Source organism: Artemia sp. Qi Xiang Cuo, chromosome 6, assembly GCF_049724085.1.
Source record: "Artemia sp. Qi Xiang Cuo chromosome 6, ASM4972408v1, whole genome shotgun sequence".
NCBI lineage: Eukaryota > Metazoa > Arthropoda > Branchiopoda > Anostraca > Artemiidae > Artemia > Artemia sp. Qi Xiang Cuo.
In genome coordinates this window covers 35,024,132-35,043,933 of record NC_142799.1, presented here as the reverse complement: position 1 = coordinate 35,043,933, position 19,802 = coordinate 35,024,132, and the positions used below count along the sequence as shown (strand labels likewise).

Genomic DNA, 19,802 nt, shown 5'->3' with positions numbered 1-19,802 from the left:
CTTGAAGTCTATTATATGCACTATATCTAGTTTCGCGGCAAAGCATAGCTGCTCCTCCAATTTAAAATTGTTCAATGATATCACACATCTTGCATACATATCATCCCATTCAAGGCTTAGTTGAGATCCTCGTGTAATTTCTGGTGCTACGTTTGGTACTCTCATCTTTGTATCGTTGCTGCTACCTGCTCCACAATCAAGCTCCAATAGCGTAAACATAGCACTCATTTTCTAAGCTAATAGCTTTTCAAATAACAGAATATAAAAAAACAAACTGTTCTCTCTCTGAATTCAGTTCTCTTACTAATATGAATAATTGTGAAAATAACTCCTTATATTGAATTCGGTTGCTATGGTTTAGTTGCTATGGCCGCATAGCTACGATATTCAACTCACCATATATGTAGTACCCTCTGAATCTATTGAGACAAACACATCTCTGATTGGGCCAGAAATGAATGTTGACCTAGAAAGTGGTCTTGTCACTTTGTACGATCTAGTTCTGTATCTAGTTCCAAACTCTATCAGGCTGTTAGTTCAGTATATCATTATAGCCTGAATATATCGTCTTTGGGTCGTTTTATTCGATCTAGATCCATATGTATTTCAAAATGTAATGTGTTTGATCGCTTTATAAGATCTAGTTCAGTATCTATTATGGCCTTACTACTACTGTAAGTGCCAATGCTTGACTCTCTGGGCAATTACCTTGTTAGAATTTTAGTTTACAAATAATAGCCGCCCGGGACCCCTGAATGCAATCACTAACGCCCTTTTAAGGCTATTCTAAACAATATAGCTGTCATTGTTTGTTAAAATAATATTTTACTGATGAGTGTCAATAACCTGCCGATGTCATGGAGGTGGGCTGTCAAATTCAGCTCTCTCTCCGGCCACAAGAAAACTTTTTTGTCATGTTGACGGTGTCAATGGTTGTGATCTTGAGCTGTCTTTTTTTATAATCTGGAGACAACCTATCATACCAATCAAAATAAAATTACAAGGAAGTTCTGGCAGAGTTTTTTTTACACAGGAAAACTATACTTCGGGATGGGTCCGCACATTCCTTGTACCTGAGAGTTTCTGTGAATGATTAATGTATCATTCCTACCTTTTTCTCAATAGCAACGGGAATCCAAACACAAAAACCGTTCTTAAAATTCTAAAATATTCTTGACTTATTTCCATTGGCAAGATTTATGCATCAATCATATCACGAATAACTGCTCCAGTTGTGAAAAGGAAGCTGTTTCTGATTATGTGGGACGTTTAAGAACGATTAATGTTATGTAAGGATATCTCTGCACCCTCCAGTGGAAGGAAAGTGTCATGAATTCATTTGAAATAGTACCCATTTTACTTGACAATATGTGCATTTAATCATCTTTAATAGTTTAGTCTTTATATTATGGCAACAGCTAGGGTCGGGATAGCTGATTTTGGACTGCAGTGAACATAGGTGTGATTCATTTTTGTCAGTTGCAATTTATCTATTGAAAATTAAAGAAGGTTTGGTTTTATTTCGATATAACACAAATTTTTAACTCTTGTAACTTTACATTTTTAGGTCCTAGAGGCTATTCATGAACAATTGTTTATCGCCTATTTTTTCCATCTACAACATTAACTTTGTTTTCAAAGGGAAATGTTTTTTATAGGTATGGATCCAATCGGCACCTATCATGTATACTATCGTACCAATTACATTACTGTATTAATTTCCTGAATACTGAAGCTAGCAATTTACACACCCGATTTTTGATTGATTCAAATTCATAGGACACCAACTATATTGCGATTCTTTCTCACTTGCCAGTTGTTTAAAAATACTTTTTTAAACTTCTGGCCATTATGGCTCGTTTACTAGTTTGTACCTACATCTGCAACCATGAACAATAACACTTCTTTTACCGTTTCCAAGCTGCCAATACACAGGCCCAAAACTTTTTCTGCTTGCGTAATCAAAAAGCAGCTCTGCATTTTTTCCTGTCCATGAGCCATTATGTCTGTCCAAAACATTCAGGTCAAATAGAAGAGTCCACCCAACTCGTAGTGCAAAGTTGGCTAACTGATGCCATTGACGAGCTGAAAAAGAATTGAAATTTAAGCGTGCTTTAAGAATATCACAATATTGTACCGTTGACATTAGACCCCGGCGCTGCACCGATGAGGGAAGACCGGCGGCGGCGGGGCCAAAAATAGCACGCCGCGCCGGGCCGCCGGTAAGATGTTGGCGACGCTCCACCGGCGTGATCAGTGTTGACCGCAAACATTAATGTTGTCATAAGTCTTTCTAAAATCACAGCTTAAATTTACAACAGATTCGAGCCTAGTCATAAGTTCAAAAATTCACAAGTCGCTGGCTGGAAACTGGTCTTCTTCGCTATTCATCAAGAGAAATAGAAATCTGGTAGAAACGAAATGACTGTGGCGTTTCAGAACCCTTGCATAATACGAGTAGTTGAATTATCTATTAGTTATGTATTCTTAACATAAGTAATTATCCAAATTAGTAGTTTTTTCCATCGAGCATTACTGCATATACAACTTCAAATACTGTATTAAAAAATTCGTCATTTATCTGGGTAAAAAGTTTGAATGTAACTTTAAACTTAGAAGCTTAGTTTTTTCATAATGCCCTTTGCCTATATCTGTTTTGTCACCTTTAAAACAGTTGAAATGGGCGACTTTGATATTGATTGTTTTTTTTGCTCTTTTGGATTCTTAAAAAGACTTCTTGTATTAAAAACTGGTTTTTAATTACAATTTAAAAAAAATGCACTTTAAAGTTTTTTGGCTTCTTTATAGAATATGTGTCATGTAGGCTATTGCTCAGCTGCTGCTTTTTTATTGCTTTTGGCTGCTCTTTTGGATATCATTCGTTTTTTTTCCTTTGGGGATTCATTCCAAATTATAAATTGATAAATATCTAATATCAGTCAAATTATAAACTGCATCTAAAAGGAATAAATTTATCAAACTGAAAAATACATGATGGACACTTCACATGAGAACACTTCAATTACAATGAAACAAAAAACACTTAATGGTTTATTCGATATGAAGAAAAATTAAATGCCAGTATATACCTTCTATTGAATTCTGAGCCTTTATGTTCCTTCCGGTTTTTTCTGGTAGGTAAACAGGTCATTACACTCGGTCATTACACTCTTTGTCAAGAGGATTTGCGTAATTTCAAAGTTCAGTGTCTTTTTTTTTAGTGGTAAACCAGAAAACCGATGTCTCTTTTTACCCGCCAATTATTTTTGTATATATTCACATTTCATATTTGATTCTCCATCAGTTTTGAATAGTTTATATTCGAGATAGCATTACAGGCATTTTTTGTAAAAAGCATTTACATAGAAAAAATGGATAATTCTAAGCAATTTTTGGTGAGTAAAAAATATTCTCATTATTATATTAAAAAGAAATTGTCTTGTCATTAAGGAAGAAATTCTTTCCTTACACTAGAACTAAGGGTACTTATCTACTTAGAAGCCTGTTGTTTTTAGGAACTGAAAAAACCTCTAATTCTCTTATAGGTTGAAATTTACAGTGTGATTTTTTATCGAGATCAATGGGTCTTTTAGATGTTTTTTTGAAAAAAGTGCTCAGCTTTCGATCGGTAATTTTGGATTAGAATAAAATTTTTATTTTTTAATGTATTAATTGTTAAAAAAGCTTCCTTTTTATCAAGATCAATTACCCTTTTTTTTTTAGGGTTATTTTTGAAAATACTTCCAGGCCAGTCTGCAAAAAAAAAAAAAAACCAACTTCACAATAAAGAGTAACAAGTTAAGGATGATACAGACATTTGATCGTTTACATAATTAAATAAATAAAAAAATTATATATTTGAAATCAGCATAAAAATATTTTTATATTGATGTATCCATGGATATCAAAATTCCAGTTTTTAGAGTTTCGGTTACTATTGAACAGTGTCGCTCCTTACTTACAGTTCATTTCCACTAAATGTTTTAAAAAATATTTATCTTGTTCATTAATTTCAGTTTAAAAAAAAAAAAAAAACTATCTATAAAAATTATTATAATGACAAAAAAAAACTTTTATATAAAAACTGTTAAAATATAATAAAACCATATCAGAAAAGTAAAAAAAAAAAAAATAGAAAGCAAAAAAACCCAAATAAAATATTTAAGACAACACACACACCAACGAAAGAAAAATAAACATAGCTCCGAAAATTAAACTTAATCGAACGATATGATTTTTATTAAAATTCACTGACTTTTAGGGCGAGTTTCCTCCTTTATTCAAAAAATAATGCAAATCTTCTCAGGCGCATAACTTTTGATTGGTAAAACATCTTCTCAGGCGCATAACTTTTGATTGGTAAAACTAAATTTAATGAGTTGAAATCACTTATATATTTGAAATCAGCATAAAAAATATGATTCTATTGATATATCCATGGATATCAAAATTCCAGTTTTTAGAGTTTCGGTTACTATTGTGATGTTTCTATTGATGTATCCATGGATATCGAAATTCCAGTTTTTTGAGTTTCGGTTACTATTGAACAGTTTCGCTCCTTACTTACCTTCTTATTTGCGGATTCTGAATATGGATATAAACAACATCAGTCACTCTTTATAGTTGAATAGGACATGGTTGAACAAATCGTCAAATAGTCAAAAAACCTACTTGATCTAATGAGGTGGAATAGAAACTCAACAAACTGAAAAGATAATTGTAATAATTAACAGTTATTAAGTAGATCATAACTTAATCTAAATAAAATTGCTTTTTACTGCTACTGATTGCCAAGCAGTAAGAGGAAATTACAATTCTTACTTTTGGTTCAAAAACTCTTTTTTTATTCAATTTTTGATTGTTTTCCAAATCATACCCAGGCCTAACTGAGATATTATTTGAAGTATCGGTCCCTTAAATCCTTGGCTAATTGCTTTTTAAAATATTTAAATCAGTAATTGCACGTTGATTAATACATCCTATGTTTAAATTTTCAATTTCAATTTTGTATAAAATTTGAATATACGTAAAAAATTGGCGATGAATAGTAACTTTGGAATACTTTGGAATAAATTTCAAAATTCTGAGTTTGGAATAACTTTGGATAAAAAATGGAATTCTATTTTATTCTGTTACAACTATTTTGGATTTGTGTTAACTATTTTTTTATTTTTAAGAATAATTTATTGTTTTGTAAGAAATAATTTGGATTTCTTACAACTTTTTATATTTTTTTAAGAATTATTTCTGTTTCGTAACAACAATTATTCTGTTAGTACTATTTTGGATTTGTCTCAAGTATTTTTGTATTTCGTAAGAATGATTTTTGTTTTTTAAGAACTATTTTTGGAATTTGTTTGAACTTTTTGTATTCTGTAAGAACTACTTTCGGTGTTGTTAGAATTTTCGTGCTTTGTGACAAGTATTTCATATTTTGCGGAAAGCTATTTTTAATTCTGTTAAATCTATTTTGGATTTGTGTAAAGGATTTTTTCTATTTTTAAGAATAGTTTTTGTTGTTTAAGAACTATTTTCAATTTTCTTACAACTTTTTGTATTTTGCAAGAATTGTTTCTGCCTTGTAAGAATTATTTTTGGAATAAGTTTGAATTTTTTTTATGCTATAATAACTATTTGGGATGTTGTTAGAAAATTTAGTGTCTTGAAGCAAGTATTTGGTATTTTGCATCAAGTATTTTATATTCTGTTAGAACTATTGTGGATTTGTGTAAAGTATTTTTGTATTTATTACGAATAATTTTTGTTTTTTAATAAATATTTTGGATTTCTTAAAACTTTTTGTATTTTTTAAGAATTATTTCTGTTTTGTAAGAACTGATTTGGATTTTGTCTGAAATTTTATATTCTTTAAGAACTATTTTTAATGTTTTTAGAAATCTTTTGGTTTTGTAACAAGTATTTTGTATTTTGCAAGAACTATTTTTTATTCTGTTAGAACTATTTTGGATTTGTCTAAAGTATTTTTGTATTTTGTAAGAACTATTTCCGGATTTTTCTGAACTTTTTGTATTCTGTAAGAACTGTTTTCGATGTTTTTAAAATTTTTGATATTTTTGAAAAGAATTTTATATTTTTTAGTAAATATATTTTATTCTGCTAGAACTATTTTGGATTCGTTTAAAATATTTTTTCTATTTTGTAAGAATAATTTTTGTTTTGTAAGAACTATTTTGGATTTTTTAGAACTTTTTGTATTTTGTAAGATTTATTTATGTTCAGTAAAAATTATTTTTAGAATATGTTTGAACTTTCGTATTCAATTAGAACTATTTGGGATGTTTTTAGAATTTTCATATTTTGAAGCAAGTGTTTTGTATTATGTATCAAATGTTTTTTTATCTGTGAACTATTTTTTTTATTCTGTTAGAACTATTTTGGATTTGTCTAAAGTATTTTTGTATTTTGTAAGAACTATTTCCGGATTTTTCTGAACTTTTTGTATTCTGTAAGAACTGTTTTCGATGTTTTTGAAATTTTTGCTATTTTTGAAAAGCATTTTATATTTTGTAGTAACTATTTTTTATTCTGCTAGAACTATTTTGGATTCGTTTAAAATATTTTTTCTATTTTGTAAGAATAATTTTTGTTTTGTAAGAGCTATTTTGGATTTTTTAGAACTTCTTGTATTTTGTAAGAATTATTTATGTTCAGTAAAAATTATTTTTAGAATATGTTTGAACTTTTGTATTCAATTAGAACTATTTGGGATGTTGTTAGAATTTTCATATTTTGAAGCAAGTGTTTCATAAAAACAACACACACACACACACACACACACACACACACACACACACACACACACACACACACACACACACACACACACACACACACACACACACACACACACACACACACACACACACACACACACACACACACACACACACACACACACACACACACACACACACACACACACACACACACACACACACACACACACACACACACACACACACACACACACACACACACACACACACACACACACACACACCCGAGACAACATCCACACAGAGATGACACACACACACACACACACACAGAGACGACACACTCAAAGTGAAGACTTACACAAAGAGATGACACACACACACAGAGACGACACACACACACACACACAGACAGACGACACACACACACAGAGAAGACACACTCAAAGTGACGACTTACAAATAGAGACGACACATACACACAGAGACGAAAAACACACAGATACGACACACATATAGAGACGACACGCAAACAGAGACGAAAAACACACAGAGACAACACACACACAGATATGAAACACACAAAGCGACGACACACGCACAGAGAGGACAAAACACACAGAAACGACACACACACACAGAGACGACACACACACAGAGAGACAACACAGACATAGAGATGACAGACACAGAGACGACACACACACAGAGAGACACCACGGACATATAGATGACAGAGACAAAGAGACAAAACACCCACAGAGACGACACACACACATCGAGACAACACAGACATAGAGATGACAGACACACAGATAAAAAACACACACAGAGACGACACACACACACAGAGTCCACTCACACACACATACACACACACACACACAGAGGACAAACACGCAGAGACGACAGACACAAAGAGACGAATCACACACAGAGAGTACAAACATAGAGACACCACACATACACACACAGAGACAACATCCACACAGAGACGACACACACACAGAGACGACACACAAGAAGTGAAGAATTACACATAGATAACAAAGAGACGACAAGCACACAGAAACGACACACGCACACACACACACACACACACACAGATACGGCACAAACATAGAGACAAAACAAACACTGAGACGACACACACATACAGAGACGACAACACATAGAGAGACGACACTCACACAGAGATGACACACACACAGACACAACGCACACACAGATACTAAACATACACAGAGAGTACACATTCACAGAGACGACACACACACACACACACACAGAGTCCACACGAACAGAGAAAGGACAAACACACAAAGACAACAGACACAAAGATACACAGATATACACACACATAGACTAAACACACAACGCGACGACACACGCACAGAGAGGACAAACACACATAAACGACACACACACACACAGAGACGACACACACAAATAGACAACACAGACATAGAGATGACAGACACACAGATACAAAACACCCACAGAGACGACACACACACACACACAGAGTCCACTCACACACAGAGACGACAGACACAAAGAGACGAATCACACACAGAAACGACACATGCACAGAGACGATACACACACAGAGTCAACACACACAGAGAGACGAGACACACACACACACAGAAATGACAAATACACATAGAGATGACACACACAAAGAGACTTCACACACACACACACAGATACAGAAACACACATAGTGGCGACACAAACATAGAGAAAACAAACAAACACACTTGACACGACACACAAACAGAGTCATTGTTAGAGATACACAAAGAGACGAAACAAACACAGAGAGGACAAACACACAGAAACGACACATGCACAGAGACGATACACACACACAGAGTCAACACACACAGAGAGACGAGACACACACACACAGAAATGACACAAAAACATAGATATCACACACACACATAGACGTCACACACACACACACACACACACACACACACACACACACACACACAGATACAAAACACACATAGGGCAGACACACACATAGAGACAACACACACACACACACACACAACACCCACAGAGACCACACATGCACAGAGACGACACACACACACAGAGTAACTCCACGTTTTCAACCAGACTGGTTTTTGACACGACACACAAACAGAGTCATAGTGAGAGAGATATCCAAAAAGTTGGGGTTAATCTAGGTTCACTTAGAGTGGCGCGCCACTCTAAGTGAACCGAGATTAAACCCAACATTTTGGTTATCTCTCTCACTATGACTCTGTTTGTGTGTCGTGTCAAAAACCAGTCTGGTTGAAAACGTGGAGTTACTCTGTGTGTGTGTGTGTCGTCTCTGTGCATGTGTCCTCTCTGTGGGTGTTGTGTGTGTGTGTGTGTTGTCTCTATGTGTGTGTCGTTCCTATGTGTGTTTCGTATCTGTGTGTGTGTGTGTGTGTGTGTTTGTGTGTGTAGTCTATGTGTGTGTGACTTCTCTTTGTTTTTGTGTCTGGTCTTTGTGTGTGTGTGTCTCTTCTCTCTGTGTGTGTTGACTCTGTGTGTGTGTATCGTCTCTGTGCATGTGTCGTTTCTGTGTGTTTGTCCTCTCTGTGTGTGATTCGTCTCTTTGTGTCTCTCTCACTATGACTCTGTTTGTGTGTCGTGTCATGTGTGTGTGTGTGGTGTATGTATGTGAGTGTCGCCTCTATGTGTGTTTCGTCTCTGTGTGTGTGTGTGACGTCTCTGTGTGTGTCATCTCTATGTGTATTTGTCATTTCTGTGTGTGTGTGCGTCTCGTCTCTCTGTGTGTGTTGACTCTGTGTGTGTTTCGTCTCTGTGAATGTGTCGTTTATTTGTGTTTGTACTATCTGTGTGTGATTAATCTCTTTTTGTATTTAGTCTCTGTGTGTGTGTGGACTCTGTGTGTGTGTGTGTGTTTGTGTCGTCTCTGTGGATGTTTTTGTTATGTGTGTCTGTGATCTGTATGTCTGTGTTGTCTCTATGTGTGTGTCGTCTCTGTGTGTGTGTGTGTCGTTTGTGTGTTTTTTGTACTATATGTGCGTGTTTATTCGCTTTGTGTGTTTCGTATCTGTTTTGGTGTATTAGTGTTTATTTTTGTATGTAGTATCTGTGTGTTTGTCCTCAATATGTTAGGGTGGAATCTGTGTGTGTGTGTGTGTGTCGTCTCTGTGCATGTGTCATCTCTGTGTGTGTGTCTTATCTATGTGTGCGTTGTATCTGTGTGTTTGTCTTCTCTGTGTGCGTGTCGTCTCTCTATGTGTTGTCTTCTCTGTATGTGTGTGTCGTCTCAGTGTTTTTGTTGTCTCTATGTGTGTGTCGTATCTGTGTATGTGTGTGTGTGTGTGTGTGAGTGTGTATTTTCTGTGTGATTGTAGTATCTATGTTGTATATTTGAAAGTCGTCACTTTGAGTGTGTCGTCTCTGTGTGTGTGTGTCGTCTCTGTGTGGATGTTGTCTCTGTGTGTGTCTGTGTGTTGTCTCTATTTTTGTACTCTCTGTGTGTGATTAGTCTCTGTGTGTGTGTCGTGTCTGCGTGGGTTGGCTCTGTGTGAGTGTGTGTGTATGTGTGTGTGAGTGAACTCTGTGTGTGTGTGTCGTCTCTGTGGGTGTTTCGTATCTGTGTGTCTGTCATCTCTATGTCTGTGCTGACTCTTTGTGTGTGTGTAGTCGCTGTGGGTGTTTTGTCTCTGTGTGTCTGTCATATCTATGTGTGTGTTGTCTCTCTGTGTGTGTGTCGTCTCTGTGTCTGTGATCTCTCTGTCTGTGTTGTCTCTATGTGTGTGTGTCGTCTCTGTGTGTGTGTGTCGTTTCTGTGTGTTTTGTCCTCTCTGTGCGTGTGTCGTCGCTTTGTGTGTTTCATATCTGTGTGTGTGTTGTCTCTGTGTGTTTGTCGTCTCTGTTTGCGTGTCGTCTCTCTATGTGTGTCGTCTCTGTGTGTTTGTGGTCTCTGTGTGTATGTGTTGTCTCTATGTGTTAGTCGTCTCTTTGAGTGTGTCTTCTCTGTGTGTGTGTGTCGTGTGTGTGTGTGTGTGTGTGTGTGTGTGTGTGTGTGTGTGTGCGTGTGTGTGTGTCGTCTCTGTGTGTGTGTGTCATCTCTATGTGTAAGTCGTCACTTTGTGTGTGTTGTCTCTGTGTGTGTGTGTGTGTGTGTGTGTGTGTGTCATCTCTGTGTGGATGTTGTCTCTGTGTGTGTGTGTGTGTGTGTGTGTGTGTGTGTGTGTGTGTGTGTGTGTGTGTGTGTGTGTGTGTGTGTGTGTGTGTGTGTCTCAATGAAACACTTGCTTCAAAATATGAAAATTCTAACAACATCCCAAATAGTTCTAATTGAATACAAAAGTTCAAAGGTATTCTAAAAATAATTTTTACTGAACATAAATAATTCTTACAAAATACAAGAAGTTCTAAAAAATCCAAAATAGTTCTTTCAAAACAAAAATTATTCTTACAAAATAGAAAAAATATTTTAAACGAATCCAAAATAGTTCTAGCAGAATAAAAAATAGTTACTACAAAATATAAAATGCTTTTCAAAAATAGCAAAAATTTCAAAAACATCGAAAACAGTTCTTACAGAATACAAAAAGTTCAGAAAAATCCGGAAATAGTTCTTACAAAATACAAAAATACTTTAGACAAATCCAAAATAGTTCTAACAGAATAAAAAAAATAGTTCACAGATTAAAAAACATTTGCTACATAAAACAAAACACTTTATTCAAAATATGAAAATTCTAACAACATCCCAAATATTTCTAATTGAATACAAAAGTTCAAACATATTCTAAAAATAATTTTTACTGAACATAAATAATTCTTACAAAATACAAGAAGTTCTAAAAAATCCAAAATAGTTCTTACAAAACAAAAATTATTCTTACAAAATAGAAAAAATATTTTAAACGAATCCGAAATAGTTCTAGCAGAATAAAAAATAGTTACTACAAAATATAAAATGCTTTTCAAAAATAGCAAAAATTTCGAAAACATCGAAAACAGTTCTTACAGAATACAAAAAGTTCAGAAAAATCCGGAAATAGTTCTTACAAAATACAAAAATACTTTAGACAAATCCAAAATAGTTCTAACAGAATAAAAAATAGTTCTTGCAAAATAAAAAATACTTGTTACAAAACCAAAAGATTTCTAACAACGTTAAAAATAGTTCTTACAGAATATAAAAGTTCAGACAAAATCCAAAGCAGTTCTTACAAAACAGAAATAATTCTTAAAAAATACAAAAAGTTTTAAGAAATCCAAAATAGTTCTTACAAAACAAAATTATTCGTAATAAATTCAAAAATACTTTACACAAATCCACAATAGTTCTAACAGAATATAAAATACTTGATGCAAAATACCAAATACTTGCTTCAAGACACTAAATTTTCTAACAACATCCCAAATAGTTATTATAGCATACAAAAAATTCAAACTTATTCCAAAAATAATTCTTACAAAGCAGAAACAATTCTTGCAAAATACAAAAAGTTGTAAGAAAATTGAAAATAGTTCTTAAACAACAAAAACTATTCTTAAAAATAGAAAAAATCCTTTACACAAATCCAAAATAGTTTTAACAGAATTAAAAATAGCTTTCCGCAAAATATGAAATACTTGTCACAAAGCACGAAAATTCTAACAAGACCGAAAGTAGTTCTTACAGAATACAAACAGTTCAAACAAATTCCAAAAATAGTTCTTAAAAAACAAAAATCATTCTTACAAAATACAAAAATACTTTAGACAAATCCAAAATAGTACTAACAGAATAATTGTTCTTACGAAACAGAAATAATTCTTAAAAAATATAAAAAGTTGTAAGAAATCCAAATTATTTCTTACAAAACAATAAATTATTCTTAAAAATAAAAAAATAGTTAACACAAATCCAAAATAGTTCTAACAGAATAAAATAGAATTCCATTTTTTATCCAAAGTTATTCCAAACTCAGAATTTTGAAATTTATTCCAAAGTATTCCAAAGTTACTATTCATCGCCAATTTTTTACGTATATTCAAATTTTATACAAAATTGAAATTGCAAATTTAAACATAGGATGTATTAATAAACGTGCAATTACTGATTTAAATATTTTAAAAAGTAATTAACCAAGGATTTAAGGGACCAATACTTCATATATTATCTCAGTTAGGCCTGGGTCTGATTTGGAAGACAATCAAAAATTGAATAAAAAAAAAGAGTTTTTGAACCAAAAGTAAGAATTGTAATTTCCTCTTACTGCTTGGCAATCGGTAGTAGTAAAAAGCAATTTTATTTAGATTAAACCATGATCTACTTAATAATTGTTAATTATTACATTTATCTTTTCAGTTTGGTGAGTTTCTGTTCCACTTCATTAGATCAAGTAGGTTTTTTGACGATTTGACGATTTGTTCAACCATGTCCTATTCAACTATAAATAGTGACTGATGTTGTTTATATCCATATTCAGAATCCCCAAATAAGAAGGTAAGTAAGGAGCGACACTGTTCAATAGTAACCGAAACTCAAAAAACTGGAATTTTGATATCCATGGGTACATCAATAGAAATATAACAATAGTAACCGAAACTCTAAAAACTGGAATCTTGATATCCATGGATATATCAATAGAATCATATTTTTTATGCTGATTTCAAATATATAAGTGATTTCAACTCATTAAATTTAGTTTTACCTATCAAAAGTTATGCGTCTGAGAAGATGTTTTACCAATCAAAAGTTATGCGCCTGAGAAGATTTGCATTATTTTTTGAATAAAGGAGGAAACTCACCCTAAAAGTCAGTGAATTTTAATCAAAATCATACCGTTCTATTCAGTGTACTTTTCGGAGCTAGATTTCTTAGTCGTTCATTGGGGTGTGTGTTGTCTGAAATCTATGATTTGGGATGTGTGGCTTGCTATTTTTTTTTTTTTTCTTTTCTGAGCTGGATTTCTTAGCTTTTCACAGGTGTAATATATAAGTTTTTTTGTCAATCTAATAATTTTTATCGCTAGTTTTTTTGTTTTTTTTTTAACTGAAAGTAATGAAAAACATTAATATTTTTTCAAACAGTTCGTGGTAAGGAACTGTAAGTAAGGAGTAACACTGTTCAATAGTAACCGAAACTCAAAAAACTGGAATTTTGATATCCATGGATACATCAATAGAAACATATTTTTATGCTGATTTCAAATATAAAATTTTTTTATTTAATTAATTATGTAAACGATCATAAGTCTGTCTCATCCTTAACTTGTTACTCTTTATTGTGAAGTTGTTTTTTTTTTTTTTTTGCAGACTGGCCTGGAAGTATTTTCAAAAAAACCCCTAAAAAAAAAAGGGTCATTGATATTTATAAAAAGGAAGCTTTTTTAACAATCAATACATGAAAAAATCAACATTTTATTCTAATCCCAAATTGCCGATCGAAAGCTGAGCACTTTTTTCAAAAAAAACATCTAGAAGACCCATTGATCTCGAAAAGAAATCACCATTTAAATTTAAACCTATACGAGACTTACAGGTTTTTTTCAGTTCCTAAAAACAGCAGACTTCTAAGTACATAAGTACCCTTAGTTCTAGCGTAAAGAAAAACCTTCTTCCCTAACTTAATGGCAAGATAATTTCTTTTTAATATAATAATGAGAATATTTTTTACTCACCAAAAATTGCTTAGAATTATCCATTTTTCCATGTAAATGCTTTTTACAAAAATTCCTGTGATGCTATCTCGAATATAAACTATTCAAAACTGATGGAGAATCAAATTTGAAATCTCAATATATACAAAAATAATTTGTGGGTAAAAAGAGTCATCGGTTTTTTAGTTTACCCCTCAAAAAAAGGCCATTGAACTTTTGAAATTGCGTAAATCATCTTGACAAAGAGTGTAATGACCGAGTGTAATGACCTGTTTACCTACCAGAAAAAACCGGAAGGAACATAAAGGCTCAGAATTCATAAGAAGGTATATACTAATGACAGCTATTTTCTGGTAAAAAATGAAAAGCTCATCCGTTCTAAATGTAATTAAATGAAATAACATGCAGACTGAAGTAGCTCCAGGATGATGTTGAGATTTTCATCCTAGTTCGTCACTTTTAATCCAAGCAAAATGTTAGGATACTTAGTATCAGTTATTGAGTGCAAGCTTTGATTTCCAAATGCTCACAAAAATTACCAAATTTAAGAAAGTCACAACAATAAGTCGCCTGTGGTCAAAATACTCAAAAACTCCTCTTAGATTCCCACCCAGGCTCAAAGCTTCTGCTATGGTCATTTCCATGGATATCTCCAAAGAGTTTTTTTTTTTTTTTAATGCTTTCAAGCGTAGTTTTTTTTTTTTAATGCTTTCAAGCGTAGTTAGGGGTATTTAGCCTTTTTTGCTTTTCTTCAAAGCTTTGAAAAAAGTGTTATAATATTCCAAATGTTATATTTGTTATATTTGTGTATATTTTTGGCAATCATTTGTGGGGTGATCTAATTTTATTAAACCACTGTAGATACGTAAGAACGTTGCAACATCTAGTACCCTGAGGTCATAAGACTGTCAAAGACTCCTCCTTGAACCTCCCAAATTGAAAGCTTTTATTATGACCTGGCCTTTTAATGTGACTTGGGCACTGGACCAAGGGCGCCATTGTCACTCGAGCGTAACGTTAGGTGGGGATGTCGATATCGCTTTTGTCACACCAATTCCTTTTAGTGTGAATCTGCCTGGTACTTATGAATGAAAGTTTTCAAATTATACCCGCTTCATCAATAAGAAAAAAAACGGGTTGGACGCACATGTCCCTTTCCCTTTGGACAATAAAACCATGCAAGTGCTGTATCAAGTACAACTCACGAAAATCTTGTTAATTTTTGTCAACTTTTAAACTTTTTGGCATCCCTGCTTTCAATATAAAAAAATCAAGGTACTATCACTTAAATATAATAACTCCCTATGCCCCCCTATGGATACCATCTTGATAGGACACCGTCTCTGCTTTAAATAAAAAAAAAATAATTAACTTATTGGCACCCCTGCTTTAAAAAAAAATCGAGTTATTATAATTTAAATATGATAGCTCACCCCCACCCCCTCTGGATACCACCTTGATAAAATGCCGTCTCTGCTTTAAATTTAAAAAAAATAGCTTTTTGGGATCCCTGCTTTCAATAACAAAAATTCCGCGATCGTACCATTTAAAGTTAATACCCCTCTACCCCCCCCCCCTCTGGATACCACCTTGATAGGAAACCGTCTCAGCGTTCATTAGAAAAATAAGTTACTTAATAATTAACTAGGTCACTATATGTTTCAAACAAACACGCAAAATAACGTTAAACCGCTTAGTGTTTCTTGAAAAAAAATGAGGGTATGAGTAAAGGAGAACAAAGACAACAACAAAAATGTCGAAATTATTCAGATATACCTCAAATTATTGGAAAACTGAGTCATAGATTCGCCGTGACATTCAATAAGATCCAGAGAATCTAAATAAAATGGAGCACACACAAAAGCCAAATTAGACCAGTAGCCTATGAGAAATCGCAAAATATCCAAGACAGTGAAGTCCTAATGGGGGGCCCTGGATCAATCAAAATATTTCAATGGTTTCCCACGGAACTTGATATCATTTTCTTCTGTCTCCACTTTAAATGAAAAAAATATTTATCCTTTTGGCAACCCTGCTTTCAGTAAAAAAAATAAGGTATTGTCAGTTAAACATGATAGCCCCCTATCCCCCCCCCCCTATGGGCAATAATTTACAATTTATTTATGAGTCATATTTTTGAGGTATCTTCCGAACAATTGAGTATTAAACTTTCAGGCGTTCAACAATTGAGTATTAAACATTAAGAAAATCTTATCTAAAAACAGCAAAAAAAAAAAATCTGCAAAATTACAATTCAGCTGTAGAAACATCTGTCGGCTGTCAATTTCAGAAGCCAACTGAAGGCTGAAGCTGTATAGTAGTGAATTTGTTCTATAATTCTGTTCAACTTGAAAATAAAATTCTTGACTACGAACGATGTTAGAAATAGCGATTGGGAAACTACATTCAAAATGATTTAAACTCATTTCATTAAGACGATACTGTTTTTTGTCAACGTATGAAGAGCTGTGTATATTGCAATATTTGCAATTGCATATTGCATCTATTTGGCTTTTATGGAAAGTAAAAAAATAGATAAAAGCTGAAGAGTCATAGAAACGTGAACAGTTCTGTCGTGCCACGTAATATTTGGCAGGGAAAGTCACTGAGGATAAATCGCTAGGGGTGGCGCAGCGGTTGCGTGATCTTCAGGGATTCGGGGAACATATTTCTTTTTCGGGGTGACGCAGAGATTTTCAGAGAAATACCTGAAAATTCGGGGATAGTGCAAGCCCTGCTTGATTTCTAATCAGGAGTATCGAAATACTAAACAACACGAGAAGGAAAAGCTCCGACTTTGCGGTTGACGCAATAAAAAATTGCCGCAAAATTAATTTAAAGTCGACCGAACGCCGCCACCTCTGTCGGCGGCGGCGCGCTTTTGGCGCGCCGGCGGCGTTACGACACTTCGGCGGCGTTCGACCGGGCCTCTCGTCGGCGGCGTTCGGTCGACCCGCCAGCGCGACGCCGGGGTCTAGTTGACATAGTCATAATTTTATGTGCAGTCTTTTTTATTGTTTAAATCACTAAAACAAACCATAAAAACATTTTTTTTAGTGATTTTGTTTGTTCTGCCTTCCCAAGGACAAGTTTTGCTTTTTATGGGAGTTACAAAATCCTCCCTCTTCCTAAAAATATTGCTCTAATAAAATATAATAGGCGGTGCAATACTGCTGTGTAACTGGAGACGGACATGTGCTACTTTAATGTGTTACTTTTTCTATTACACCACTTCGTATGGTAAAAACAATGAAAATTTTGCAGGGGGCTCATTCAATTATAAAGTGAAGGTTCCAGTGGTCTTTTTTAGAGTCAAAAGAATTTCCAGGGCGCCTGGCCCCCTTACCACGCCCTATTTTTCTGACTGCCCCATCTAATCCCTCAGATACATCCGTTTTAACTTTTGAAAAAGGTATTTCGCTCACAGCAGTCAAACTTTAGTTGAAACTTTCAGGACATATTGAGGAGAGTCAAATGTAAAAAAAACAACAAATTTTTTCTAAAACAACTTTTATTACCAATTAAAAGTTCATGGACAACTTAAATTTCAACTCCAATTAAAATATATTAAGTTTCAATCTATTAAACATATACTTGTATTTTTTAAAACAGAGATTAAGCCAACAAAATCAGAAAGAAAAACCAACAAAGACTAAAAAAAAATTTCTTAACAAAAGTAAAGAGCAAAAACATGCCTCCAGTAGAGTAAAAAAGAAAACTTACAGTATAATGGATAACTAACTAAAAGTTAAAAGAAACAACTTAATAAAAATGAAACCAATAATGAACTTGCAGTTTACAAAAATAAATTAATATTCAACTCAAACTCAAAGCAAACAGAAATTACTAGATAAATTAACGAGAAAGTCGTCTTTGTTGTTACACAATTATAATTTTAGAAGAATAGATATTATAAGACAGATATTAAAGCTCAAAGAAACAGATATTTGACTTAGAATGTACCAAAAATAAACTTTATCTTTCACTCAAACTCAAAACGAACAGAAATTACTACACATATGAAATGCGTAATTTACCCCCTTGAACTTCAATTATTACGCGATTGTCATTCGCGGTTTACTGAAAGCAACATATATTTTAAGTGATTCGAAAGTGACAGCAAAATAAAAAAATAATAGACTTTTGTCAAGAAATACAACTCATGGCCCTATCCAGAGAGAAGAGTTTACATGGCTTCAGCTCCCCCCCCCCCCCCTTCATCAACCAAAGGTTAAGTTCTACTCATTAAAAGGGCTACAAAAATGCAAATAACCTACTTTTAATGCGCGTGAAAAGTTTTTTATAACCCCCTCTCGAAAAAAAAACATGCAAAACAAAGCATACAGAGTGAAGGGTGTTACCGGGCTTCATCCCCCCATACTTCACTCCGAGGTTCAATTCTACTCGTAAAAGAGCTATAAAATTGCAAATAAATAAATTTTGATGCATTTTGTAACATTTTTGTTAGCCCCCCCCCCCCCAAGAAAATCGCATAACCCTCCCCGAAAATAATTCTACATACAGCCATAGTAGAGGAGGGGGTCCGACTCCTACTGGCACACCATATATGGGCATAGAATACTGACGGGAGTCCTAATATGGGCATAGAATCATTAGGGAGAAAGATTGCGTAATGGGGTCAATGACCTCTTTTTCCAAGATCGATTTATTTGATGTTTCTATGTGTAATAGCTCCGGGGCGAAGGTTGCACATGCGCATTGAATTCTAACGGGAACAATGTTATTGATCTAGGACTCGAGGGGGGAGTGAATTTCCGAGAACTTGATTGCGTAATCAAAGTGTGTCAACAACAACAACAACGACCTTGACATTCGCTGAGAGCGTGCACTTACAACAACATCGACGTTGGAACACCTGTGCAGTCGACCTCAATTCACCTATCGTGAATCAATAATTCCCCTTAGAAACAACAAATTAATTCCCATTTCTTGACAGATCAATCAATCAATGACATCATCTGTCAGACTTTAAAAATTTCCGCCTAGAAACATTTCTCCAGGAATAGATCCATATCATTAATGTCTTTGCCTCGGGAACAACTCTTTTGGTCGAACTCCAAAGGATATTAATAACCACAGGCCATGGAAACAATTAGGCAAGAAACATCTTAGCGATGAATTGTTTTAGCGCGCGAGAAGGTTTCCTATTAATTTGAAATGCGTTAGCACAGAGATGCCAATAACAAAGGAACATGCTGAATTTACGTTTAGTGATTATTTGGGCGAAACCGTTTTAGACAGGTTATGGAACTATTTCGGCGAAACAGATAGAGACATTTTAAAAGATGATTTTTGAAGAGATTTTGGAGGAGGTTTTGAGTGTGGTCGTTATAATACACAAGTTTCATTTGAACAGTGTTGTGAGGTCCTCTAACCCAACCCCAAAGGGTTCCAATCCTCC

General features: G+C 34.0%; 1 protein-coding gene across 1 annotated transcript in view; it reads right to left on the bottom strand.

The window, feature by feature from the left end:
• LOC148951163 (heparanase-like) overlaps positions 1 to 19,802 on the bottom strand; it is a 127,612-nt gene that overhangs the window by 49,621 nt on the left and 58,189 nt on the right. Inside the window, exon 3 of the mRNA XM_089090164.1 lies at positions 1,912 to 2,085. Coding sequence (XP_088946290.1) covers positions 1,912 to 2,085 — 174 coding nt within the window. The remainder of the gene's footprint in view (positions 1 to 1,911; positions 2,086 to 19,802) is intronic.